The 27,360-nt window shown below is 39.8% G+C and overlaps 1 protein-coding gene across 1 annotated transcript in view; it reads right to left on the bottom strand.

The window, feature by feature from the left end:
- The window catches only part of LOC138262126 (intraflagellar transport protein 70A), a 142,389-nt gene that overhangs the window by 11,044 nt on the left and 103,985 nt on the right, over positions 1-27,360 (bottom strand). Inside the window, exons 15-17 of the mRNA XM_069211901.1 lie at positions 21,143-21,214; positions 9,900-10,003; positions 581-659 (exon numbers count right to left, since the gene is read on the bottom strand). Of these exons, the coding sequence (XP_069068002.1) occupies positions 581-659; positions 9,900-10,003; positions 21,143-21,214 (255 nt within the window). The remainder of the gene's footprint in view (positions 1-580; positions 660-9,899; positions 10,004-21,142; positions 21,215-27,360) is intronic.

Genomic DNA, 27,360 nt, shown 5'->3' with positions numbered 1-27,360 from the left:
GAAAGTACTGTGTGTAGATGACAATATGTTACCACATCCTGGTTTTCTTTTTTATTTATTAAAATTGAGTGTTTAAACAAACTGAGAAACACTCCTGCCCTGATGGCAAGGTTGTTAGTAAACTAAAAGTCCTAGGTTATGTGGGCTAGACCTCATGGGTATGTGGGCCATATTCTTGTGATGCATGGAGCAAACTTTAGTCTACTTAATCAAACAAAAGAGGTTTTTTTGTACTGCAGAAATGCTGAGGTCACATATTTGAAGGTGCAATCATATGCGAGAATTAAGAAAAAGGCGACTCTGTAAACTATTTGCTAGGATCACACAATTTGAGACCCATTTACTGGTTAAGTACATTACAGTTAGGTCAAGTAGATTATTTGAGTTACTTGACCTGCAGGTCTAGTAACATTTTTATGATTTTTCGAACCCTGTTATGTAATACCCTCAAACAACATTGTATGTTCCAGATTATTTCCAGCGTCTTTGAATAATGTATAAAAACATACCGTTTCTCTATGTACCTCTCAACATCATTAATATACAGCCATTTTTTAAATCCCACTAGAAGCAATCTTACCTTTTTATTGTACGGTTCTAGGCTTTTAATGACACGAGAAATGCCAAAGTCATAGTTTCCTTTTGCACAGTAAAGTGTTCTAGAGGAATGCAGAGGCAAGCAAAAAAATAAAACCATGTCAATAAAAATGTTTGTATTATATTGTAGCATTGAATTTTGAAATATAATGAATTAAACGTTCACAAGAATTATGAAATTTAACAGAACATAATTGACCGAACCCGGGGGTTTCAGATATCACATTTAAGAAACCGCATTTTAAATATGCGTGCAAACCATTATCTTGCTAACATTACACCTTAACCTACCATAACTGAGTCAATTACCCTTACCTTTGATGTCATTACTTCCAAATTACCATTCCCATGACTCAAAAAAAATAATTTATGGTAAATACGTTCATTGTTAGGTCGGAGTTAAAGGTAATGGTGAACAATAGATTTAGAATTAGGGCAATCATAGGCATCAATAATCCACAGAAAAATCCCACTTCTCCAGGCTGAGCACAGGGTAGAGCTAATGAAAGCCTTTGAGATGGCCTGCATAGACTACTGTAACATCGTTTCCAAGGAACTCCCAAGAGCTCTAGAACCAGGAGACCACAATGTCTCTGGGGCTGCAATCCTACTACTATTTCAAACCAGCATTGAAATCACTCAAATGCCTCCTTGTAGGTGCAAGAATAAAGTGGTAAGGTCTATGCACCATGCACAAGGTTTCATGGACTACAGGTCCAGGATAACCGTAGAGACTTGCCACTCACTACATGCCCAACAGCAATGCCCTTCAATGAAACTAGGCCACAGCATGATGGGTGAAAAAATTAAGAGACTCCATGAACCTCTTCGACAAACCATTATACTACGGACAAAAGAGAAATAAATACTTGGAGGTCTTGAGAGTTCTCATTGCACTCATCCACCAAAACAGAATTATTACCTTTTCAATCAGAAATAATTGGTGTGCAGTGTAGAATCACTAGCCTCAAAATCAAATAAAGCCCTCTGTGGTCCTGGATGGTGTTAACATCTAAATATGCTTCAAATGACCAACTAAATTTAACCCGGGGAACATATGTTCCAAGGCTAGAGTTTACCAACCTGGTAACCACCATGTCTCTACTTGACAATACCATGCATCCTTAAAAGGATCCAAATCACAGGGTGATAGTCTTGTTGGGCAATCCCATATGCATCTCAACTAGAAGTTATTGAGTATTATATTATTGTGGACAAGCCCAAGTAGGACAAAGGTCATTGCACAAATCTTCACTCTTAATCATTTTCAGCAATCTGCACACTTTGCATAGTCCCATAAATTGGCAAATTGATACAGGGTCAGTATTAGCCCTATAATTATATAGCGGGTCAGCTACTGGCAGGTACTAATCTTTATTGGAAAACTTTATGATCAACCATGCATTTTCAATCAGGAATTTTGCTCTATTTTACAAGTTGGAGTCCTAAGTGCCCTTCGTATTCAGCACCAGGCCTGATTAATTGAATAATGGAGTAACATCAAAGAGGACATATTTGTAGCAATACTCTTATGAGGGGCATAAGTTATACTCAAAATGAAAAATGTGGTTTTATTCAGCTTGATTACCAAGTGCTTCTATCAAAAATATTCTAAGAATGTCTTAGGCTGGCAACGTTCCCAACAAAAAGAAGAACAGTGCTTTGGTATATTTGCAGATCACTTGCGCTTACAATAGTCACCAGTGATGGTAAATGGTTTAGAAAGAAATTAAAGAGGGTGGGGCAAGCACCCATCCATAATCTTCTTTTTTACCCCTTAGCAGAATGGAAGAAAGTTATCCTGGTGAAATTGTGCAATCAGGGCCTGAAATGCTTTCTCCACTCCGGTCCAACAAAATGTCTGACATAATAGGTTACATTAGATAGAATCAAATGGCATTTTTGATCTATGACACCTGGGAAGCAACAACCCTTCCTCAGATTTACATATTTTTTTAAAGAAAGATAACCACCTTTAATCCCTGTCTGATTGTGCATGTCTTCTCTACATCCAGCATGGACCAATTCAGCCATGAGCCAGGACCCCAAATTTTTGCCATTGGTACCCTTGGGGGGAATGGGTTGTAACATTATTTTTTTTCAAGGTAGGGATGCCTACAGATGGAAAACATGTGATAGCAAGCCATCACTCTTTGCCTTTTGTCTGATATTATTGGATTAGCAACCATAGCTGAAAAAATAATGGTTTTCATATTTTTGATAAATAGCATACAAATTCATCATAATATGTGGGGGGAAAAAATCTAATTACACCAGATTGTTCAATTCAATATAATTTAAAAATAATTATGATTATTAATTGTAATAATAACTTTGTAGTCCTTAAAATAATAATGTAATTGTATTCCTAATATATATTGATAAATATTGTATGCATAGTTTTCACTTACAACTGCAATGTATGTCATGAGTGAACATAAACAAAATTTGATTCATATTCGTTATCATCTTCTTATGCCATCATTCTCTGCATCTGATTTTCACAGGCAGGAAGTCTGCACATCAGTGCATTTGAGGTAATTTAGACAGCAGACACATGTTGGCAGTTTGCAGTTCCTGATGTAGTTGCAAGCCAGTAGATCTAAGATCTGAGGTGCTGGCTGTCCCTCCATCCAGTCCACTACCAGTTGCGCTGCTCCCTCGTGTTTTTCCAACTTCCACCCTCTTCCAATTGGACTACGTGTCTGTGTATCATTCAGAAGACATCTCTTACTTATAGCGGCTTGACAATTTGCACATTCGGCATGTTTCTTCAGACAGTCCCTGAAAGGTGGAGGTTGATGACTGTCTATCTCATGCTTCTTTGCACAGAATAGGTGATATCTCAAGTCATTAACATGATGAACCAAAGATTGTGGTGCATACAGCAAGTACGAGACTTGCTCCAATTTGTCTATTAGTTCTTTAGAGAGATCCCATTTGTCTCTGAGCTGCGAAAATGTTTCTTGTGTATGTCTGTTGGCAGACAGGATTCTGAATGCACCTACTTTTGGTTTCCCCAAAATGTGCTTACTGTGTCACATCCGGTAATCGTATGGAGACCTATAGTAGCCCGTGAAACATTTTCATCAAGAGTTAAAGCTATATTCCCAATGTCTAGGACTTGCATGGGTATTTTATTACCACATTTCAGAAACAATTTAGCCAAGATTCTGTCATAGAATCCCAAACACATAATAAACACATCGGTGTCATCTAAGCTTATCATTACTGCCTCATTACCCTTATTAGCAGTGTGTGCAGCTTGCAGCAACAAATGACCATCTGCTTCTTCGTGTGTACTGTTGAGATCGGGCACTTCCTTGCTCCCATCAGATGTGATTTTGTAGCATTTATCTTCACAGTTCGTAGACAGTGTTTTATTCTCAAGTATTACAAAATACTCTGATTTCCTCCATTTGTTAACAAGAAAAGCGATGAGAGTTGTGTTATTCCTTACATGGCTTAGAAATTTCCTCCACTGTCTGACAATCTGGGAAGGTGAAATGCTCTCTAACTGGTGCTGTGTTCTTTCCCTTTGCCCTTTCCCTGTTCTTAATAGGCATCTCATTGTACGTATCAAACACAACATTGATTCTTGACTCCTAGTTCCTTCCTGCAAAGCAATGAGCAAGACAGACACAGCCACCTCACCAAATCTAGATTCCTCTCCTTTTACTCGTTGAACAAGAACCATACCATCAATCAGCATGGCTGAATTTCCAGGTACTTCCTCAGCAGTGGTAAGGTTTTTCTGAAAGTATGTTGCTAAAACAGATTTGTTTGTCTTTCACAACAGACCTTCTGGAGTTGCTAAAGCCCATGGTAAAGGTCCTAAGGGATGAGAGAGTACATTTGCCGTTTGAAGGTGCCGATTCTGTGCTGTCACAATGATTCTACCAAATAGTGCTTTGTCTGCTTTCAAGATGATTGTCCTGCCACTGCTGTTCACTGCATTCTTCTTGGAGAGGTCAGTGAAGTTTTTCAGTATGTTCATTTTCATTGGGTCATGAAACTTCTTAATAGGTGGATTATTCTCAAATCGCTCAAGTTTGAAGTCTGTATAGCACTGTTCACCAATTTCATGTGCCTTCATTATGTCAGATACTATGTTTTGAGATGCCTTTTTTGCCGTGGAGAGACTAATGAGTTCATGTGGCGCAACAAATGGGTTTATCCAGCTTTGAACCAGACTAAGCTCTCGTAACAGTCTCTTCGTCTTTTTCAATTCGTGACTTACATAGGTCTGCATGAGTAAAATCAGATCTGTTGTTACAAACCATTTCCCTTATCTGACCCAAAAAGGCGCTTTTGTGCTCAGCCGTCATATAATATATTTTCACAGCACCCGCCTTAGGGTTGAACCTTGTCGTACCACCCGGAGTCTGTGTGTCTTTGTTGACTGTTACCTCTATCGCTTGATCAACCGGAATTCGTCCAAACAGATTATCTTACAGCTGAACTGTAAAGCATCAGTTGATGAAGTTGTGACATATCTCTGGATGTTTCATTGGAAGTAATGTCATTTCGGCAAAGTATACAGGAAGCTATCTAGCGTAGTTCATCTTGTCATATGCAAAACACCATGGGATCGTAAAGCGCATGGCGGTAAGATGTAAATGCCAATTTCCTTCTCGAGCAGCACGCAGCAAAGCCAGCAAGACATTTTCAACACTATCCACATACGACATCCAACATGCAGGGAGATCTCCATTGTCATTACGAAGATGTTCCAGGAATACATTACTTCGTCAGAGGCAGCATTCTGCAAGAGATTGTCTACTCTCTGTTGGCATAGATCTTTTGCAAAGTCATTAACATTCGCAGAGAAGGAGTAGACCACCTGAATGTTCTCTTCGTAATTCTCCACACAGGGGATAAATTCCAACGAAGCATGTCTCACCGTAGCTTGATACATGCACTTGTGTACTCGAACTGCACAATTGTACATACGAGCTTCTAGTACTGATGATAGTGATCCTTCTGCTATCATGTCTGCTACAATGCAAAGGTCACAAAGGCCAGAGCCTTGAAAGCATTTTCCAAGACTGGACATGACATTGCAAATGGTGTGAAAGGTGCCCATTCAAATAATTATTCTGTTGTACGTTGCTTTATGCTTCCACACGATCTCAGTTGCTTTTGCGTAGGGAGCTTGATCCATGACCACTATAATTTTTGTCAAATGCAGTGATTCCCTTATCAGCTGACTGTTTCAAAATTTCGGAAACAGTTGTCAACTCGGTTGCAGGGGCATTAATGGTGGGCAAGTAGCCAATGGATCCTGTGATGCACTAACTAGGTCTCTAGTACTGATGTTAAATCCTGTCCAACTTGGTATTATCTGCGCAAGGCTCACGTCTTTTCTTGTAACAACCCAGATTATGTTCTTATTTTGTGCAAGCTTCAACTAGCCAACACATTCCAGCATGACTTTGGTACTTATCATCAATGGCTGAGGCCCAACTCGTTCACCAGAAACATACATGAACAATTCTTCATTATTTGTGGTGGTCAATGTTTTTTGCTTTTGTTTCTCAGTGCTTGGGAAAGGAGTTTTAAAAGGTTGTGGTCCACACAACTTGGGTTGCACAGCTATACCGTTGACTCAATGAGTTTGTCCCGTTACCAGTAAGAGTCTCTTAAAGCCTATCAATGTTAGTCCATGCTGAGTTAGTGAAGACATGGGGCTGTATGTCGGCTGGAAAAACAATTTGCTCATTGAAGGTAGCAGCAAGTTTCTGAAGAAACAAGGCGGTATCATTTTCTTCCAGTTGCGAGTATGAAATTCCATGACAAAGTCTTTCTAGGGTGCAAATGATTTTTTCATTGCCTGTCAGCGTTTTTATGGTATATGGGAGCAACAATTGCTTGGGGATGTGGGGGGGGGGGTTATTCTGCTGGCCATTTGTGACTGCATTTATAATGTCCTGACTGAATGATTGCATAAGTAAGGTGACCCTTTACCTTGTGTTTTCTGGATCTCTAGTCAGAAGTCCTAATAGGAACCGTTTAAAGAAATTAGGCACTGTAAATTAACATTTATCAACATCTGATGGATGATATGGCCATGGTGTTGATGTCAAGTTTGTTTCAGTCATTGTTCTTAAGTGCAATGATTTTATTTGATCAATGATCTTGTCCGTGTCTGTTGCCTTAACCTTTAAAACTGATAATTCTCTTTTCAGACTCTGGTTTTCTCTTACAATGTCTTGTAGCATGACACTATCAGGTTGAACCAATAATTTTCCTTGACTGTCTGGGAATATGTGGAGGCTGTCACCAAACTCAGAGTCCAAATTTCTTCTAATAGGCTTCTTGGTCTATTCCCTGTATTCCGCTGCATATCATGAGGGTTTCAAGCCTTTCAGTGAGAGTCATCACACGGATTACCTCTTTGTTAGGAATAACCACAGTTCTAATGTGTTGAAATAGTTCATCATATACTTCATCTCTCATATTTTTGTAGTGATCATCGGTTTGAATGCCAGATGCATGATCTTCCTCTTTTGCTTTAACCTTTGTATAGTTCTTATAACAAGATGCATGATAATGGGCTTCTGTAGCCACTATGTCCTAACTACAAACTGCTAAGGTCTTTGAATCACAATTAATGGTTGCACACTCTCAAAGCCTTTTGTCAACTCTAAGCTCCGTGGCCTTTATTATTTTCTCACGTGTTGATGTTCCCTTGTAGAATTTTATCTTTCCACAAAATATACATTCTTCAGCATCCACGTCTGACTTTATTGATGTTCTTCTGTTTAAGCGTTTACTAGTGCACTCACTCGTTCCAGTATCATCACTGACACTTGCTTCAGCTTTTCACTTAATAGTCAGTAAATCTCTCTTCAAAGTAAACAGGCTCTTGCACTTCCTGTGGTAAAATACTTGGGGAACCATGTTACTTTCCAGATTTCTCGCAATGTCTAACAGTGGAATGTGATTCTTTACTTGAGCTGCCTCTAACAAAGATTTCCATGATGAGTTGTCCTGCGGGCTTGTCAGCGTAACTCCATGTAGGACATTTGACCATACATGAATTATACAATGGGGATCAGAGGGACAGGATGTGCTTGTTTCAGTCTTCTTTATGATGCTGCATGGCCATTCACTCCCAACTCTGGGGAAAACAATTAATCAAAACATTTATACATTTTACTTGGTGTACTTAATAGAATCATTATTACTATTATAATTATTATCAATTTATATAATCACATTTACCGTAATTGTATTTTTTATTAATAAAGTTCACAATACAAATTATGAAAAAAATCCATTTACATCAAGTTATCTTGGGAGTGGAGTGGTAACTCACAAAAGGCAAATAGTTATGACTTGCTATCACATATTTTCCATCTCTAGGCAGCCATATCTTGCCAATAAATCATATTAGAACCCATCCCCCAAGTGGTATCGATAACATGGTTGGCTCAAGGCCTAAATGCAACAGTGGAGTTGGAATCAAGCCACTGAGACTCAACAAGAGAACTCTGCAAAATATCTGGCATGGAGATTCCTCTTGTGAGAGGGATCTACAGTTGCTTGGAAGGGACTGATCAACCTTTTTGACTACTGGCACAATTGGGGCCCTCATGTTAGGATGTGACTTCAGGGGGAACATGGTCGGTGAACAGGGCTTTTATTAAGTTTCTGTTGGAATAATGCCTATTCCACCAGCAGTAAAAGTAGGATTGGTGCACTAGATATTTCCAAACAGACTTAGATATGAAATATACTGCTGTAGGTCATCCAACTTGCACTACTAATGACCACATCAGTGGCTTGATGAATAAAGTTTCATACCCCATGAGACCACAGATCAGAAATCAATGGTATTGTTGGGCTTGACAGCAAGGTGAAATGTCCTTCCATGTCTTGAGATCAGTGTTTGCCTCCTGTTAGTAGCACAACATTTTGCAATTATGATGCAACATAGGATATCCGATGTGACAGTAGGGAACTACCCGTTAAGACAGCACAATGTTATTTTCATGTTCAACTATCAGAATAAATGTTTGCATTCTATAATGAGTGTTCTGTATTATTGTTCATTTTGTGAATCTGGGGAGAGTGCACCAAAACTTTTATTGAGGGTTTCTCGTTTCATACCTAGAAAGCTAAGCAGACAAGAGTATTGAGAAAGAGAAAGAGAGGAAGCGCAAGAGAGGGAGAGAGAGAGAGAGAGAGGAGCACAAGAGGCAAAAGTAGTGGTAGAAACACCTGCACCTCCAAGAAAGAGTACTCAAATAAAGTCCACCATCAATTTTCTCTATGCTAGACACCTCCAAGAAATGCTAAATATGTACTGTAGTGTATTCCTCCTCTGCTACTGTCTCTGTCACGTACATAAAAAAAAAAGTTAAAGGAGTATTTGAGAAAAGTCCTCCTCCTTTTGTGCATGCTAGCTACCCTGAGGAAGGTTACGGACTTCCCCCAGTAGAATTCTCCTCCTTTCTTGATCAGATATTTGACTACTTTGTCCTACTGAGGCGATCTGATCACAAGGCTGGAGTTTGTTTTGGTTCTGGGTGTTTGGTTTCAGTAGGCAGGACGTCTCGGCCTGATGATCATACAGCTTTGTTCTCAATCGGCCATCCCCAAAGAGTTTTCTGTATGGAAAATTGCTACTCAGAGACACAGGCCTTAATAGATTTTTTAAAGATCCTGTAATTTGGGGCCTGATAATGAATTAGGAGGAAATGTGCGAAGAGACAATGGGTGGCTGGAGTTAATGGTTACATATGATATCGCTGCACACCGTTCAGACTATTATTAATTAAACCACACAGAATGTAGAATAACTATGGGGACCAGGCTTTACTGGGTGGAATTCTGCACAGAATTCCCATTTCTGTCTGGCTCAGCACACACATTTGTGGTTTGCTCTGAACAGATGTTTATGATGTGCAAAGGGCTTGTTGAGGCCAGTGGTGACAGCAGGAGTTAGTGAGGGTGGGCAAGGGAAGGGAAAAGTGTCGCCTGGCATGGTGGAACAATATACTTAGAAGGCCACGTGAGGACATGGACTACGGCCAGGATGCACTGCAGCCTATTCCCAAAGAGATTTCATTGGCTGGTAAAATCAGGTCCCATGTTCAGGCACCCAGAAAATGCTGGTGAAGAAACAATGTTCTGCTTATAATTCAAAGGAATGGAATTACAATTGGGAATTACGATACAGTCCAATTATATTCAAGCCCTTATTATGATGGTGTGTGTTGCTTCTACTACAGTAAAAAAGTATGGAAACCCTTCTCTCTTTCATAAGGAACAGAAAATCACAACACAAGTCTTACCCAATAACGAGGTTCACAATACACAGGTGGTAAATTTTCTTATCTGGATCATCATATGCCAATGTTTCCTCCTCCTTTTCGATCTTCCTCATGAGTTCTTCTGCCTTAATTGCAAGAATAATAAGTCAGCAGGGTGAAAACGTGATATAACCAAAATGTTGTTTAATACTGTATATGCATACATATACACACATATACATTCATTCATTTCATTTGTTGTGGTCCTAAAAGTGTTGTCAAAATGCGGTCCTCTTACTTCCCAGGTGGTTTGATTCTTCCAGCAGGGCCATGCCGGTCGAATATCCTTTCCAGTTGTTACCGAAGTAACACAAAAGAGAATCACCCTTGCATGCTGAGACAAATCTACTTGGTTTATTCAATGAAATACAGAGGATACAGCCAACAACACCCAACACATTTCAGTCACCATAGCTCTTAATCATGGGTAAAATTGCTTAGTTCTACCACAATGTTTATAATCCCCCACGCTCATTTGCAATTTCTGGTTCATGCTCCCTGTTTTTATGGGAGTTGTTCCTAATTTACTTAATGGGGGATTCTTCTTTGTTCAAAAGCGTGCCAAATAGTGCAAATGTGCGCTAATATGTGCAAAATAGAAAAAAGTGTGGGGGGAGTGCTACTGCAGGATTGTGACTTAAAAATGAGTTGTCTATAGAGAGGTTCAATCTATAATGATTAATGCGGTCTGGAGACATTTGTTTCTTGTATTCTTTGAGCTTATACCTAATTATTGTGTCAATGTCAGAGGCTGCGATTGTGTCTTTTACTTCTTTCATGTGCTCAGCAATGTTTTTCTCGTTTCATTGTATCAGAATATGTGCACAATAGTTGCTGGTAATTGTAGTTTTCTTTATGAAAAGAACAGCAAATAACAGCAATTCCTCTGGATGTTTCCTAAATATGTCCATGACATTTTAACTTTGTTGGATCATTCATCATTTCTTACATTTGTGAATTGAAAATGTCTTGCTTGTTTGATGCCTCTTGTTTCCACTTTATGTACTGATCTAGGCATGCTGGGATTTCATGTTTTTCTGAACTGCAATTTGTTTTATTGCTGTAGTTGAATTATTCAATGTATTAATTTCTGTTTGATATGAGAAACCAAATGATTTACCTGCCCTCTTGTGAGTTGACATAATCCCTTTGTGTGTTTTGTGAAGGAGAACTAAGAATGTCCTTTCAACGTGTTGTAGGAACCTATCTGACGGGGGGTAATTGGCGCTCTCTATCCTACAAATTAAATCCGATACTTTTTAACGATGCTGCTATATGAGAGCTATACCCCCACTAAAGCCCTACATGATAACCATAGTTATCAAACACATTCAATCATAGCAGCCTGCGTTGAAATCTCTAAAAGCACTAATATACAGTATGAGTTGTTGAAATTAAATGTAGAAAATCCTCTTCCAAGCAGTTCCGTTGACAACATTTTGTTTTAATTCTTCTTATATTAGCTCCCAAATCCGTCACAAGTTTATATAATGTTCCAATTCACATCAAAGGATCATCACAGTATCATTTTCCAAATGTCCATTAGTCAAGTCCATTGTTTTGTATTCAATCAATTAAGCCATCCATTAAGCCAAGCCAACACGTGTTTCGTCTAGGGAGTACCCATTGACTTCCTCAGGGCTTCCTGTACACAATCTCCAAAATCACATTGCTACCTCTTGAATTACTCTAAACCCAACGTTTTGTAGGACTCACATATGGAATATGTTTCTATGATACCTTATTCTTGTTTACACAACCCTCTAATGGGTTAACTGTAATCCCCAAGCATTTTGCTCTAACATTCTGGGGAACAAGTTATTCTCAGGCCCTCCAGTGGGCCAGCTCCTGAATTCCTATAGACTTGTTTCACCGCTGACCAGCTTTATGTGCATGGACATGGTTGCTTATTTGCATTTCAAAGTGATATTTCATGCCCTTTAGTGTACAAATGTTCCCCATTTTTGGCACCCTTGTTTCATCATGTCTATTGCAATCTAGTTGTATCAAGATATTACTGATATTAGATTTTTTCTATGCCTAGAAGACTTGAGGGACTTTCCATTCCTTTCAAGTTGTATGGTTTCATCAAGTTGGAACTATTTGCTTGTTTATATATGTGGGATGGTTGGATTATGCAATGCCAGTTTGTTGTCAGTTTCTGGTGGATTATTATGATTATATTTTTGCAGGAGTCTTGTTAATATGAGAAGGCCTAACAAGATGTTTATGATGTTGTGAAAAGTTTCTTCGTGCTTTTACATTAGAGCTCTTAGTCCATTTTCTGTTACTCTTGCACTTTATTGATTTTAACTTTGACTTGATGTTATGTGTATGATTATTTTGGTCTGGGGTTTATTCGTGTGTTTTTTACTTTATAGTGCACATATAGTTCTTCATCCTAGTTTAAACCACTCGGTGTTAGGGTTCGAAATAACACTAAATATCTCAATTTGTTTTGGCGAAGAAGCCTTTCTCTATTTCCTCCTTTCAGATTGTACTATTTGGTCAATTGCCAGTACTATAGATCTTCCCAATTGCTTTGATTGTTTTGTTCTATGTACTTGGTTATGGCATTGTTCCTATCTTTGTTTGCTGGTGCCTGAATGTGTTCAACAATTTGCTTTTTTTCACACGTTTTACCACCCTCATATATTAGTTTGCATGGACATTCTATTACATATACTGCTTATGTACTTTTGCAAGTGATGTGTTGTTTGATTTTCCACTTTTGTCCAATGCCTATGGCGAATTATTTTGTGTTATTGGCAATTTTACACACTTTACACTGATTACATTTCCAGTACACAGGAAAATGCATCCAAGTTTTGTTTTTCATGCTGAAGTGACTGCACTAATCTGTCTTTTAAATTTCGTGCCTTTCTGTATGTGACACATGGATGATTCTCTACTATACCTGGGTCCGTTTTCAATAATCCTCAGTGTTTTCTTAACATTTGTTTAAGTTTGTTTGCTTCTGCAGAATATGTTGTTATCAACCTTATGTTGCCTGTTTCAGATTGTGTGCCCTTCACTTGTAGGATCTGTGTTCTATTTTTTGACTTGGCTCTTTGGTAACCATATTTGATGATGCCCTTCAAATATTTGAGTGTTATGAACTGTTCACTCATTGCCTGACTGTGTTTTGCAAATTCTTCCACTTGTGAGCAGTTTCTTTTAATTCTTAAAAATCCACTGTATGTAATACTCCATTTTAGACACTTCTGATGTAAACTGTCTGCATGTAATGCTGCATTAGTCTCTGTTCCTTTTCTAAGCAGTGTTGTATGAATAATGTTGTTTTGGATGTAGATCTGAGGGCCCCATGATGAGTTTGGCTGTCCACGGACCCCAAACTTGCAGTGGCGGCTGGGCCACTGCACTCCTGGCGGTCCGACCATCAGATTATGATCCTGGCTGTTGGACCGCCAAGAGACAGATGTCATTGCTGGAATCACGGATCCCGACGGGTTGGCGGCAGTCAAAGTCATGGTCAGCCACGGCGGTGCCCATGGTGGAACCACCATGCTGATCACAACTTCACTTTCCACCAGCCTTTTCATGGTGGGGTCCCTGCCATGAAAAGGCTGGCTTAAGGCCAGTGCTGGGGGCCACAGGTGGGGGGGGGGGCACTGCCCACAACTGGTCAGACTGGTGGAAACATCTTAATACGCTGTATTGTCGTCTCAGCAGTTATGCCACCGAGATTGTAATTAGACCCTAAGTGTCTAGGAAAGTCACTCTTGTTTCACATGTGCCCATAGTTGAATTGGAGTGTGGCCTTGTTGCTGCTCAATTTATATTGTATCTTTTGAATTCTTCCTTTGCACCATCCCAGATTAGGAACAAGTCATCGGTAAATCAAAGCCACATAATATTTTTTTCTTCAAATTCATCATTCTCAAATGCCATGCAATTTGTTGTTCCCACCAGCCTATTGTCAGATAAGGGTAATTTGGTGAAAATGAAAATCCCATGGCAGTCCCTTTTATTTGTTTGAACAAGTCTCTATTGAATAAAAATACATTGTTGTCAAGCACAGCTCCATTATTTCTATTAGTATTTGGTTATGTTGATATAAGTGGATGTTTCTCCTTTATAGGAAATATTCACATGCTTGGAGACCTATTTTATGTTCAATGCTTGTATATAGAGGGAGGATGTCCATGGTGATCAACTTGTATGAGAGCTGCCATGGCATTCCTTCAAGACGTTGTAGTAAGTCCCATATATCTCAGATATGCCAAGAAATGGTCAATTAAGTTAGAAATTGGTTCCAACAGTGAACCCTTTGCCGAAACGATCTGTCTTCCTAGTGGATGTTCACAATTCTTGTGGATGTTTTGTAAACAAGAATAAAATATCATAGAAACATATTTCCTATGTGGGCCCTACAAAAGAGTAAAAAGATATCCTTAGTTCTCCTACACAAAACACACAAAGGGATTTTGTAAACTCACTGGAGTGCAGGTAAATCATTTGGTCTCTCATTTCAAACAGAAATTAATACGTTGCACAATTCTCCTAAAGCAATTCAGGCAATTCCGCAAAAAGAAGATATCCCAGAGTGCCTAGATCAATACATGAAGTGGAACCAAGAGGCATCAAACAAAAAAGAAACTATCAAGTCACAAATGTAAAAAATTATGAATGATTCCAACAAAGTTTAAATGTTATGGGCATATTTAGGAAACATCTATAGGAACCACTGATATCTGCTGTTCTTTTCATAAAGAAAACTACAACTACCATCATCCATAGCGCACATATTCTGATATAATCAAACAAGAAAAACATTGTTGAGCACGTGAAAGAAGTAAAAGGCACAATCACTGTCACTATAGTACTGTTTAACATCAACACAATAATTATGTATAAGCTCAAAGAGTCCAAGAAACAATTGTCACTAGAACGCATTAATCATTATAGTTTGAACCTCTCTATAAACATATGGTTTTCAAGTCATAATCCTGCGCTAGCCCTTTTTTCCCCTTTTTTCCTTACTTTGCATGTATTAGAATACATTTGCACAATGCACTGTTGGTACTTTTTTGAACGAAGAAGAATCCGCCATTAAGAAAATTACAAAAGACAACTCCCATAAAAACGGGGAGCATGAACCGGATATTGCAAATAAGCTTGGGGGAATATAAACATTGTTGAAGGACTAAGCAATTTTAACCATGATTAAGGTACAGGAGGCCTGAAAAATGTTGGGTTTTGTTTGCTGTACTCTCTGTTATTTAATGAAATAAACCAAGCAGAATCAATGCTGGGCGCCAGTAGGTAGTTATAGTTAGAACCCAGTTTCCACAGGAAAAGCATTTGCTGTTTTGCCAATAACTTTGGAGCCATTTGACAAATCTTCACAAACTTTTCAAAATTAGTATGCCAGTCAGTTCAGCTGCTGTCTTGAAAGTTTTGGGGTGATCCGTCAAGCGGGCCGAGAAAAAGGGGGGTCCCAAAACACATTTTCCACATGCACTTTCCGATAGGGTCTTTAGACAAGACTACAGCTTGAACCATTGAAAGGAATTAGGAATTACACCAAATTTTGTATGAAGCTAGATCTTGGTGCGCAGATTGTGCTTTTTGTTTTTTGGTGTAAATCCATTGTGTAGTTTTGGAGTTATTAAAGGAAAAAGAAATATAGATATCTGGTGGAGCCTAAGAACAGACCTCATGGTGAGGTCGAATTGGCTGTTAGCACTTCAACCAGGAAGTGCTGGCAGCCATCTTGGGACCAATATACACAATAGCACCCCATTGAAATGTATTGTATTGAATGGCAGGTTTTGAGGGTCACAAAAAGGAGAAAATATAAAGGGTGATACATTTTAGTAACAATATAAATCATTTTTTGATGGTACCATACTAATTTCAGGAATTGTAGTGTGTTCTAAAGTGATTTTAATCTGCAAAAAAAACCTTCTGTTGAGATTTCAGGAATCATGTTGAGAGAAAAAAAATGATCATTATTTTCTTATAGAGGTTATTGAAAGTGCTCCAGAAGCTAAAATTAGAGCATATTTTCATAAAATCCACAGTATCTTTCTGAGCCATATGAGGATAAATACTGACTTTCTCAGTAAAACGTGTACTTCCAACAGGAGTCAGTCGATTCTGTGTGTTCTACTGCAGCCTCTCAGAGTGTTCTAAAGAACAACTACAGCGGTAACAGGCTTACTTATGACAAAAGTGTGGCACACCTGAAGCCATCTTGAATGAATCAAACTGGTAAAACTTACTTAAAACATTTAATTTAGAAAGGAACAAAATGAGGTGATTCGTTTTATTGTAGAAATTATGGTTAGTGGTGTGGAAATTAAAATTAGGACGTTTTAAGTGAGTTCTCAAATACCTTACTCTTCTATTTCATTAAAACATTCTGACATGCAGACTGAAATATGCACTTTCAATGCCAGCAGCAGGCTGCCAGTTAACTCCCTAGTGATCTGCAGCTTTACTAGAGTGTTCTAATTAGCAACTAATTCTGAATTTATGCCAAAAATGTGGCATATCTGAACACCATCTTGATGGAATCAAAGTGGAATACTGAAAGCATTTTCTACTGAAGATACTGCAGTAAATGAGGACATTAGGGGCCATCATAACAAATATGTCTGCCAAGATAGCCACCAGGGAAAAGAGACCCCAAATGTAGCACAAATATCACTCAAATGTAGCCCAAGTATAGCCCAATGACAAATGTGTGTAAAACACTTAAGTTTCTATTTTTTTTTTGCAGTTTCATACAGCACAGATTTGACCCAAAGGTATTAGAGTGCTTTGCATGAGCATCAGTTACATTACACAAAGACACACTCATTTTGTTTTCAGGCATGGGGAGATTAAGTGACTTGCCCTGAGTCATAGGATATCAAGTTGATGCCGAAACTCGAACCTGGTTCCCCAAAGTTTGCAGCTCTGGCCGTAATGCCACATTCTCTCCCCTAAGTGTAACATATAATCAAGCTATCAACTGGATAAAAAACATAAAGATAGCAAATAATTTAAAAGTGCATTGTTGCTATTTGAGAACTCACAAAAAATTCCCTTATTTTAGTTTTTTAGAGCACTAACCATAATTTCTACGGGAATATGACCATCTCATTTTTATAATTTCTTAAGGAAAGGCTTTAGGTATTCCAGTTCTGATTACATCAAGATGACGTCAGGCATGCCACATTTTTGTAACAAATATATAATGATAGCAGTCTAGTTCTTCATTAGAATACTGTGAGTACACAGACTTGGATAACTGAGGTCAGAGAGGAGGGTGCAGAGGCAACAAGTTGGCTACACTGGGCAGGCGGGAGGGGCAGTGGTAGTACAACGGACCATGGAGAGCAGGGGAAAGTGGCCAGGGGCAACGAACCAACCATGCAGGAAGAGGTACGAGAGACTGTGGCAATATAACAGACCACTGAGGGCAGAAGAGAGAGGCAGTGGAAGTACAACCATGCATGCCAACAGACCCGATTCAGGCAGGAGACTTCTGATGTTTTTAAGCCCAATAGGGCTTTATTTAATCTGCCTATTGCCTAAAATCTCCTCTTTTCGATGTAAGTCAATGGAGAAAATCAATTCTCCAGGTTTTCTTCCAAAATCTCCCTCTTTCCAAGTTTAAAATGTTGGCAAGTATGGTACACTGGATCATGGAGGACAAAAGGAATTGGGTAGAGACACAGATTCGGATAACAGAGGGCAGGAGGGAGATGGGCAAGGCCACCAAAGTGACCTTACAGGGAAGGCGTCAGGGGTTGAAGCAGCACAATACACCACACAGGGCAAGCGAGATGGCAGGGCAGCACAATGGACCATGGAAAGCAATAGAGATGGGTCAAGGCCATGGACATCAGAGAGCAGAGGGGAAAGAGACAAGGGCAGAAAGCTGATCATACCGGACAGACAGGAGGGACAGGTGCAGCACAATGGACCATGCAAGGCGGGAGGGAGGAGATAGGGGCCTGCACATAGAAAACAGGGGGAATGGGGCAAGGGGTCAGGTAAGGAGCAGCAAACTGACCATGGAGGGCAGGCACGATGGCCACTGGAAGCACAATACACCCTGGGCGACAAAAGTGAGACTATAATGACATACACACAGACAATGGAGTGAAGGTGGGAGGGGGTCAGGGGCAGCAAGCTAACCACACTGGGCAGGTGGAAGTGGCTGTTGCAGCACAGAAGACAATGCACGGCAAGCGGAGGGTTAGTGCCAGCACAACGGCCATGGTGGGCAAGAAGGAGGGGACAGGAGCATGCACAATGAACCATGGACGATAGAAGGGAGGGGTAGGGGCTGGACACACATAAGAGAGGGCAGGGAAAGGGACTTCACAACAGACCACACAGGGCAGACAGGAAAAGCAGTTGCAGCACAACAGAGCATGGAGTAGCAGTAAAATGGACCATGGAGGACAGAAGGGAGGGAATAGGGGAATGGAGCTCGGACAGGCAGAGTGGAGGTGGCAGGAACAGGCGGCAGTCATCTGACCATGCTAGGTAGATGGGAGGGGTAGTGGCATGTCAACAGAATACTCAGAGTAGATAGGAGGGCAGGTTAACTGAACATGGTGGGCAAACAGGACGGAGCAGGTGCCTGCATATAGACATCGGAGGGCAGGGGGAAGGCGGGTAGGGGATGCAAGCTGTGCACAGTGGCTAAGCAGGAGAGGATTGATGGGGCATAGACTTGGGCAATGGAGGGCAGAAGGAGTGGGCAGGGATATCAAGCTAAATTGAGGGCAGAGGCAGCCCAACGGACCATGCAGGGCAGGATGGAGGGGGCTGGTCTATGGACTCGCAGAACTGAGGGTAGGGAGGAGGTGGATGGGCCAGCAAGCTAACTGTTCAGGGTAGGAGGGAAGGGCAGTGACAGAACAACAGCCACATAGGACTGTAACGAGGGAGCAGGGGCATGGACTCGACAATGGATGGGGGGTGAGCAGGAGCTGCAATTTGGGGAGGGGGCAGCACAATGCCAGGCAAGGCGCTGTGTCCAACCAACCCCCCACAATGCATTGCGATGGGCATGCACTGCTAATTACTGCAGATATTATATCTTTTATGACATCATTGATAATATCAATTTAACATTTGCAGTAAACTATTTGATAAGAAAACTGTGCATGTCGAGGGCATGAGTTATAGTTACCTTAGGGCACAAGTTATAGTTACTTGAAATAACTATAACAGCTGAATTTCTATGGTTTTATGCATGTATCATCTGAACTTAACTACAACGTCCCTGTAATCTTTGTTGTTTAGTGAATATGTATCTACATATAGATATATATGTATATGTTTACCTATATTTATGTATACAGAGAGAGATATTTTTTTTGTGTGATACCACTGTTCGGTGCGGGTTGGGCCCGTTACGCACGAGATGTGAAGCCTACAGTGGGTCATGTTGCCCATCTGCACTTTTAACAATGGTCAAAAATATCATATTACATTGTACAATTGTGCATATATGGCTTATGCCATGGCGATTTAAAAAAAATATTACCAGAATGCAAGTGGATTTAATTCATGCAGTAAAGTAAAATCAAATTGAAGTGGCCCAGGACGATGAAGAGAGTTGATTCCATGTGCAAAAGCAATTATCACATGCAATCTGTAAGGCAGTAAACAGTACTTTTATCATGTTAAGTTTGCTCTGCTGTGATAAACATGAATTTGACCTTTTCACCGTAGTAGTACATGTGTGAATGTGCATTTCTTAATATAGTTGCTGTTATTAACATGCATGATTAGGCCACATTCATTTCACCTGCCATGGCACATGTGCATTTTATATAAATAAACCCCATACGCATTCCCCTCCCGCTGCCTAGCTTGGTCTTGAGCTGATCCTGCACCATTAATCCTATATTAAGTATGAAAAACTAGTGCCTGAAAAATAAAAAACAATGATTTGTGAGGGGGGGGGGGTTGGACATTTTTATTAATGCCCCCCCACTCACAAAAGTAAAAACTGAAACAGATGGTTATGACCCCAACTATCAGGTACTGTAAACATTGTTCTGCCTTTATAAAGGCCACAATTGTAGGGTCATGCACATTCATCAGGAAATAGAGCCCCCTTATTTGAACAGTAATTTCTTGGTCCAGGTGTGAAATCATAGGGGCAAAGAATTTAGTGACAGCTACCTGGTCAGTGATAGTAGGGACAGGAAAGAGAGGAGCAAACTCGAGTACCACTAAACTTTTTCTCTAAGCCCGTTTGCTGCCCACCTTATGTTATCCACTTAGGTTCCCGCATGCTATCCTGAATAGTTAAGTTAAATGGTGTGGGCACACCTTAAAGAGATTTTGAGAATACCACTCTCAGGATGCTCTAAAGAGACTACTATTCCAATGCCCAACCTCTCCCTAAATTATGGGACCCAAGAAAGGCAGTCAAGCAATGAGCTACTTACTAAGGTAAAACTGGCAGACAGAGAAGAGGAAAATCTATATGTGGTTTGCTGGTGTCACACCAGACAAGAACAGCTCTCGAAATTAGTCATAAGTAGGGCTCCCGGTTTTATGGTATTTATTTTGTTACCATTTATATCTGTATTCATCCATATTTTTTTTTGCCACCTTATTTGTATGTATCTGTGTTCCTTTTGTAATTTGAGAATAAATAGATTAGAAAATTCATCAATTTCCACATTTATTTAACTGCTATTTAACTGATTAACAGGCACTCCTACTTTGATGCCTGTCACGTTTTAGCAACTTAAGCAGCCAAATATAACAAAACACTACACCCAAAGGTAAATATTAGCATTCTATACAGGTGTATGTTAACATATGGCTGTATTCAAGGAAGTCTACTCTTGTTTTTTAACTCCTAATGTTGTCCAGCATTTGGCCCAGAATTCACAAAGGACAGCATGGAGAGTCACTCATGAGAAGCCCAATTTTCAATATTTATCTGCTTTTAAAAATAAATAGAGATGAGAAACACATTGGTTTCTGTCTGTGTTTATCTGTAAAAATCAGTAAAAACAGAAAACTGGGAACCTTAGTTAAAAGCAAGTTATAAGCAAGTGTGGTATCTCAACACAGAACAACAAATGTGGTTGTTTCAAGGAATCTGTGACTGGAATCTATTTGAATACATCTTTGTGAACCCAAATATGGGAAACCTGTACAAACATCAGTAAAAGTGATAAAACGTTGACTAATTACCAGAATATTTCTTTTTCAAATTATTAGCCACTTACCTCTTCGTTTTGACTCGTCATGATATAGGAAACACACAAATTAGCCAAGACTATTGCACTGACATTTAAAATCTAAAATATCAAAGACAGAAAGAGCAGGTATTAATTCACAACATGAATTACATAATGGGAATAAAGTAGACACACAAGGAAATTAGTTATGCTTTTGCATAATTGTGCAAGTCCAGGTGTTTATAATACAACTGGGCAAGATGGCGAGGCCAGTATGAGGTTATACCCACCATGTAGTCTGTTTCGGACCTTATGTTTGAGCCAACCACTGCACTGAGAAATGCAAGATAGATTAATTGGTCTATTTTGCACATAATAATTATACCAGCATTTAGGAAAGATGTATAAAAAAATAAGTGATGATTAACAAAATCTCTAACTGGGCACACAGTTTTATGGTGCTATCATCATCCAGGTTTTCAAATACAAAAAGCAAAAGTTGTAACACTGGCAAATGGCAGCAAGAATTCTGATTTCATCACATCACTTTTTATGGTAATAAACAAGTGAAAATGAACGCAAACCATGCATTTTGTATTAAAATTAAGCACTTCTGTGCACGATGATGCGTTTCAAATTTAAATAAAACATAAGGAAGGTTATCTAGTCCGCTTTCAACTTGGAGGCAGAAAAAAAGAGAAAGGAACCAGAATCAGAGCTGAAATACACACAAGCAGGAACCTACACTGGTACTACTGCTAGTTTACAGCTACAGTAGATCATCTATTCAATCACTTGACACAAATGGGTGGGATATGGCTGTGAAGATGATGAACTGAGGGACCTCTAGATATAACATTATGAACGTTCTTGTAAGCACTGCTACATCTTTAAGATCTTACTCTAAATACAGATATTAAAATCTAAGTTTTAAGTAACTCAATGGAATGCCCAATGGAACTTTTAGTACTTCAGTTATGATATCAAAAAACAATTTTCTTCTATGTTTTCGGTTTTCTGTTACATATTTCCAATTTCTGGTGTCTGGTGAGAGTCTGAGAATCTGTCAATCACTAACACACAAGATGCCCTTAAACCAGTAATTTACATGGTATTTTTCCTGCTGGGATGGCTCTTTGGGTCATATTGGGCTAAACGATCACCTGGCCATTTAGACCTAGCCACTAGTGTAAAATTTGACTCAAATGTAAGGTGAACCTATTTTATGTTAACATATATCAGGAATCGAACACAAACTGTGCTCCCTCCTGTGCTTGTGTGGACAAACACCATTAGGTTCCACTTATCGCCCATTACCTGGTTTTAAAGAGGTGGGCAATGTAGCTTGAAGGAAGGTGCAGATGCTGCTCTATATTATATTTAATATTAGAGGGTTGAATATAAGAGGTGTTATTCAGGGAGAAATTTTGAAAATATCATCTAGCATGAGGTGTGGATGTGCTCCGTGCTGATGTATGTAAAGGGATGGTCAAAATGATTTTGATGTTAACAAGATCAATATTATGGGTCTCATTACAAGTGTGGCGGTCTCTAGACTGCCACACTTGCGGTGGCGGTCGGGCACCAGGGAACTGCCAGCATCACAGAGCCCAATGGTCTGGAGGTTGGTGGTAGGCCTAACCCACCAGGGTAGCCCTGCGGCAGCGCAGCCCTGGGGATTACGACCTCGGTCTCTGCCACCCTTTTCATGGCAGAGGAACTGCCATGAAAAGGCTGGCAGAGAACGGGTGCAGGGAGTCCCGGAGGGGCCCATGCACTTGGCATGGGTAGTGCAGCAGCCCCCTGGCCAGCACCCTTGGAATGAACATTGCAAGGGTGCTAGTGCACCCTGCTGGCTACAGCATTGCCCCCGGCACGATTACGAGCTGGAGACAATGCTGTAGCCTGTTTCCCACTAGGACAGCAGGTGGAAACTCAGGTTTCCGCCCGCTGACCTAGTGGGAAACTCTTACTAACTCTGGCGGGGAGGTCGCTACCTGGGCGGCAGCCACCCTGTTGTGAGTTTGGAGAACTGACTTTCCCGTCTGCCAAACTCGAAATAGGGCCCCATGTGTTTTTTGAGCTGCAAAGAAGAAACGAATATTCACTAAATTTCTTAATTATGTGTGGCACAATGGGTGAAGAAAGAACGTTAATAACGATTTGTATACTTTTAAGCACTGTGATTGGCTGCCTGGTGCCACATCAACACTCGGAGTCTCCTGGTCTGGCTCAGTTTGCTAACGTTCTGTGACTTGCTCCACAAACACGAGACAGAATTCTCCCTCCATGTTTTGGAAAGGACAATCATTTGGTTCACCTTCAACACGGTCAACTAACATACAACCAAATAATACATGGTACAGACAGTAGTACAATGCTGTGGTCAAGAAATTGAGAACGTTTGGTAAAAAAGTCGCATCCACTTGCTCAAAGGTCATATCAGGCCAACAATAAAGACTAAGAAAAGATGCTCAATATGGAGAAATAAATAAAATGTATTTTCAATTATTTATAATTGACACAAAATTACTAGTCAAACCTTATACAACAGTGAGTTCTTTTATACTAGTATAATGAGCAAAAAGCTCTTCTCCAGATCTCACATCACATCTCAAATTTATTTAGTACAAAATTTACACCAATCTGCATCTAGCTGGGGCATCAAAACAGCTCCAAAAGCTACCTCCTCATACCTTTGACAATGACTTCCCACAAGTGTAAGAGAGCACAGGTTGGACTGTTACACTCAAGGCATCGACCTGGCCGGCCTTACTTTAGAAATGAGGTTTAGCCTAACACTCCGCTTTAACTGACAGACCGTTCACGAAGACCCAATAAAGCAATTCAAAGATGATTTAGCTGTCGATGACCCACAGACAACAGCCTCATCTCTGAAATCTTCACCCATCAGTTAGCTCCTCCACTCAAAGAACACAGAGCAAAAACACTGGTCATCAACTGAGGTCTTGCAAGATAGCTAACACTTGTTGACCATCAAACAGCATTGAGTTTAGCTGACAGTGCTCTAAGACATAACGCATCACAGCCTAGCATACCACCATACTAATTTCTTTATTTATCCCAGTATCTATAGCACACCACAGCAGCTATAACAACAATTAGAGATATGGTTAGACTCTCCATAACTTGTGTGCAGGAGAGACTGCTAACGTTTGTCAACTATAAATGTACAAAAGTGTGCAAATACTAGTTGTACTTATCTTTAGAAATACTGCAGATCTCAAACTAAGGCCCATGGTCTGTGCTGATAAAGCCAACCATCTGTGAGGAAATGGCAATCTGACTTTTGTGGTGCCATACCACACTTTCAGGAGCAAGCATTGAGTGCCCTCAGTAAACGCACCATCGTGCACAGAAGTGCTTAATTTGTAAAACAAAAGCTAGGTGTCAGGGCCCTTATCGGGAAGCCTGTGCAGCTTGGACCACCCATTGCCCCTGGTGGCAGCCAATGACAGTACCGACACAACTACTGATCACAACACTTCTAGAATTGTGACAATTCAAAATATCCAGAACCCAAAGCTATAGTAATAGCTTGGGAAGCCGGTAGTAGTCAATTTTTAACGTAGATTTTATTTAAAAACAACAGTTGTGCTCATGTATACATTACACAGTCAACGCCACCACCTGGCAGACTTTCATAAGTGCAGCAGTTGACAATTAAGTGCCGGTGCAGAGCACCGGAAACCACTGCCTCACAGTAAGCACTGGTGCACAGGTGAAGCCCCTCACCAACTGTTCCCCGGAGGTGTATCACAAACTGAGGTACATTACTCAATGCTTCCAGAAGGTGTGTCACCATTTTTGCCCTGCCCTCCAACACCTTGTTCTTGTTGGGCTCCCCAGCAGGACTTCACTTTTTGTCCCTCTGCCATACATCACCTCATGGTCTTGATACACATAGTCCTAATCTGTGCTCATCACGCTTTTTTTCCTGATGCACAGGTTATGTATGACTGCCGGTCTGTGTGATTTGATATCTGTACTGTTTTAGTTCCAGGGGTGTCTGTAGGTGCGCTGGTCTCTGTGTTTATGAACCCCTACTGCTTGCAGTGGCTTTATCAGTGGTCATTTAGATATACACTGGAAATTATAGGAAAAGTACATGCATAGGCTGTCAAAAATGACCCAACAATTTGCAACTCCTCAATTAGAATAAAGAGTAATTACTACCATGTAGGATTCTGCAAATTTGAAAGCCTTTAGTTAAAAGCACAAAAACCTCATGCAACTTTCAAATCACTGCAAGACACACAAAAAACACACTTGGCGAGGCTTCCGATTACCGAAATAGTACTCTTGCACTGACATTCCTCAATGTTACACATTCCCAGCTTTGGATTGCAGAAGGAAGTGTAAAAACATATGCTGTTTACTAAACATATTTAAAACCAGAACAACAGGCATGTCTGTTGAGAGAGCTGGAAATGCTGTCAGAAATCATAGGCTCAAGCAAACATGCTGCTAGATAAAGATTATCAGTAACAGTTTTACAAAATCCCATTTTTCTCTGCCCCTCCGTAAAAAACTCAAAATATTTACTGCATGGATTGAGAGGATCTCCTTCCTTTATATTAATGAACCTCCTACTGTTATAACTATACTGTATAAGTTGCATAGCACCACATGAATGTCAATGAGAGAAACATCAATTTGTTGCCTTCCCATTTTCTTTTTAATTCTCAGGCTCTGAAGTACTAAAAAGTGTCTTTGTTAAATGCAAGGACAAATACAATAAAGGTTTCTGTTCTTTAGATATATAGATATAAGTAATGCTAATTATGCCAATACATATATTATTTTACCTATATTTTTAACATGTTTATGAAAACAATACATATTCCTATCTAACCTCATCTTATTAACTTAGTTGAAACCCCACATTACCCAGAAATAATATAAAACAGTAAGTGTGTCAGGATATAAAATATGTTGTAGATTTCAGTGATCTTTGCAATTTCTCGAAGCTTAGTTAGCTGCAGTGATGAAAGAACAAAACCATCCAGGGAGCTGATAACTTACATACAGATACTAAATCAATGAGGTCCAGAGCCAAATGTGGCAACACTATAAAACTATTTATAAAAACACTAAGATGGAGCCTGGACAGAATTTCCCTTTTGTAAGAGGACACTAAAGTAAAGATAACAAAAGTCTCTCACTTTCCCTTTATCGTTTATAAAAGTTGGCTGTTATGAGTGATGCTGATTTTTAGGTAATGTGATTTGGGTTGGGGAAAACATTGACATTTGTGATAAAAAAAAGAGGAATTTCAAGCTTGATCCAACTAGTCACCACTACCAGGTCAAAGCTGGAAAAGAAAATTTGCAGCAACAAGTAATAGATGAAAGCATTGGCACTTTCACAACAGAATCAAAGAAATGATGCAAAGATCAATGAGATGCGGGGAAAAAAGTGTATGTTGTACAAAACAAACCACTCCTCAGGAGAGAAAGTAAACAGTGTGATTCAGCAGATGTAGAGCAAGATACAAGTAAGCAGTGGGCTTTCTGTATAATGCTTCATGTTATGTTACATAAAAGTATTTAACAGTTCTTTTTTTAACTAAAGGGCAGACAACTATTACATATACATTGGTTGCAATTTGCGACAGAATATTTTCTGACAGTGTGGAATTTTGTGAAACGACCTATGCACCAGTAGGTCAGTTCGTAAAGTTTTGAATCCAAGGAGGTCGCAATCTGACCAACCTCATCAATGTTCATGAGGTAGATCGCTAATTGTTGCTCACTCTACTAGACATAATCACAGGAAAGGTGGCCTGCAAGGGTTAGCAGATCATGATGTTTGTGATTGTGTTTAAAGAAACATTTTTTTCTTTTTTAAATTGCAGCTTATATTCCGTAAAGGAAAATGGACCGTGTTAAAAAAATAAATTTTCTTTTTTGATAAGTTTCACAGACAGTTGGCCGTCGTTCCGTGCGCCACTGCCTGCTCTCCCTAAAATGTTTTTCAATATCTACAAAACGAGTAGGGGTCAAAAAGGGGCCCTCTTCCATTTTGCAAATGGGTTATCACCCCAACTTGGGGGTCGCTAACCTTTCAATGGAATTGGAATTAAGTTTGCAAACCATTCATAGATTGCATACCTAATTATTTGGAAAAGTGCCACACAACACGCCCCTTCCAAACACACATTTGTATCCAGTTGTAATCCTATTTTAGGAGCTAGTAAAACTTTTCAGACTACAAAAATGGGATATGTATATTGGAAAATCGAT

This window comes from Pleurodeles waltl, chromosome 10, assembly GCF_031143425.1.
Source record: "Pleurodeles waltl isolate 20211129_DDA chromosome 10, aPleWal1.hap1.20221129, whole genome shotgun sequence".
Classification (NCBI taxonomy): Eukaryota; Metazoa; Chordata; class Amphibia; order Caudata; family Salamandridae; genus Pleurodeles; species Pleurodeles waltl.
This window is presented reverse-complemented; position numbering and strand designations above follow the sequence as displayed.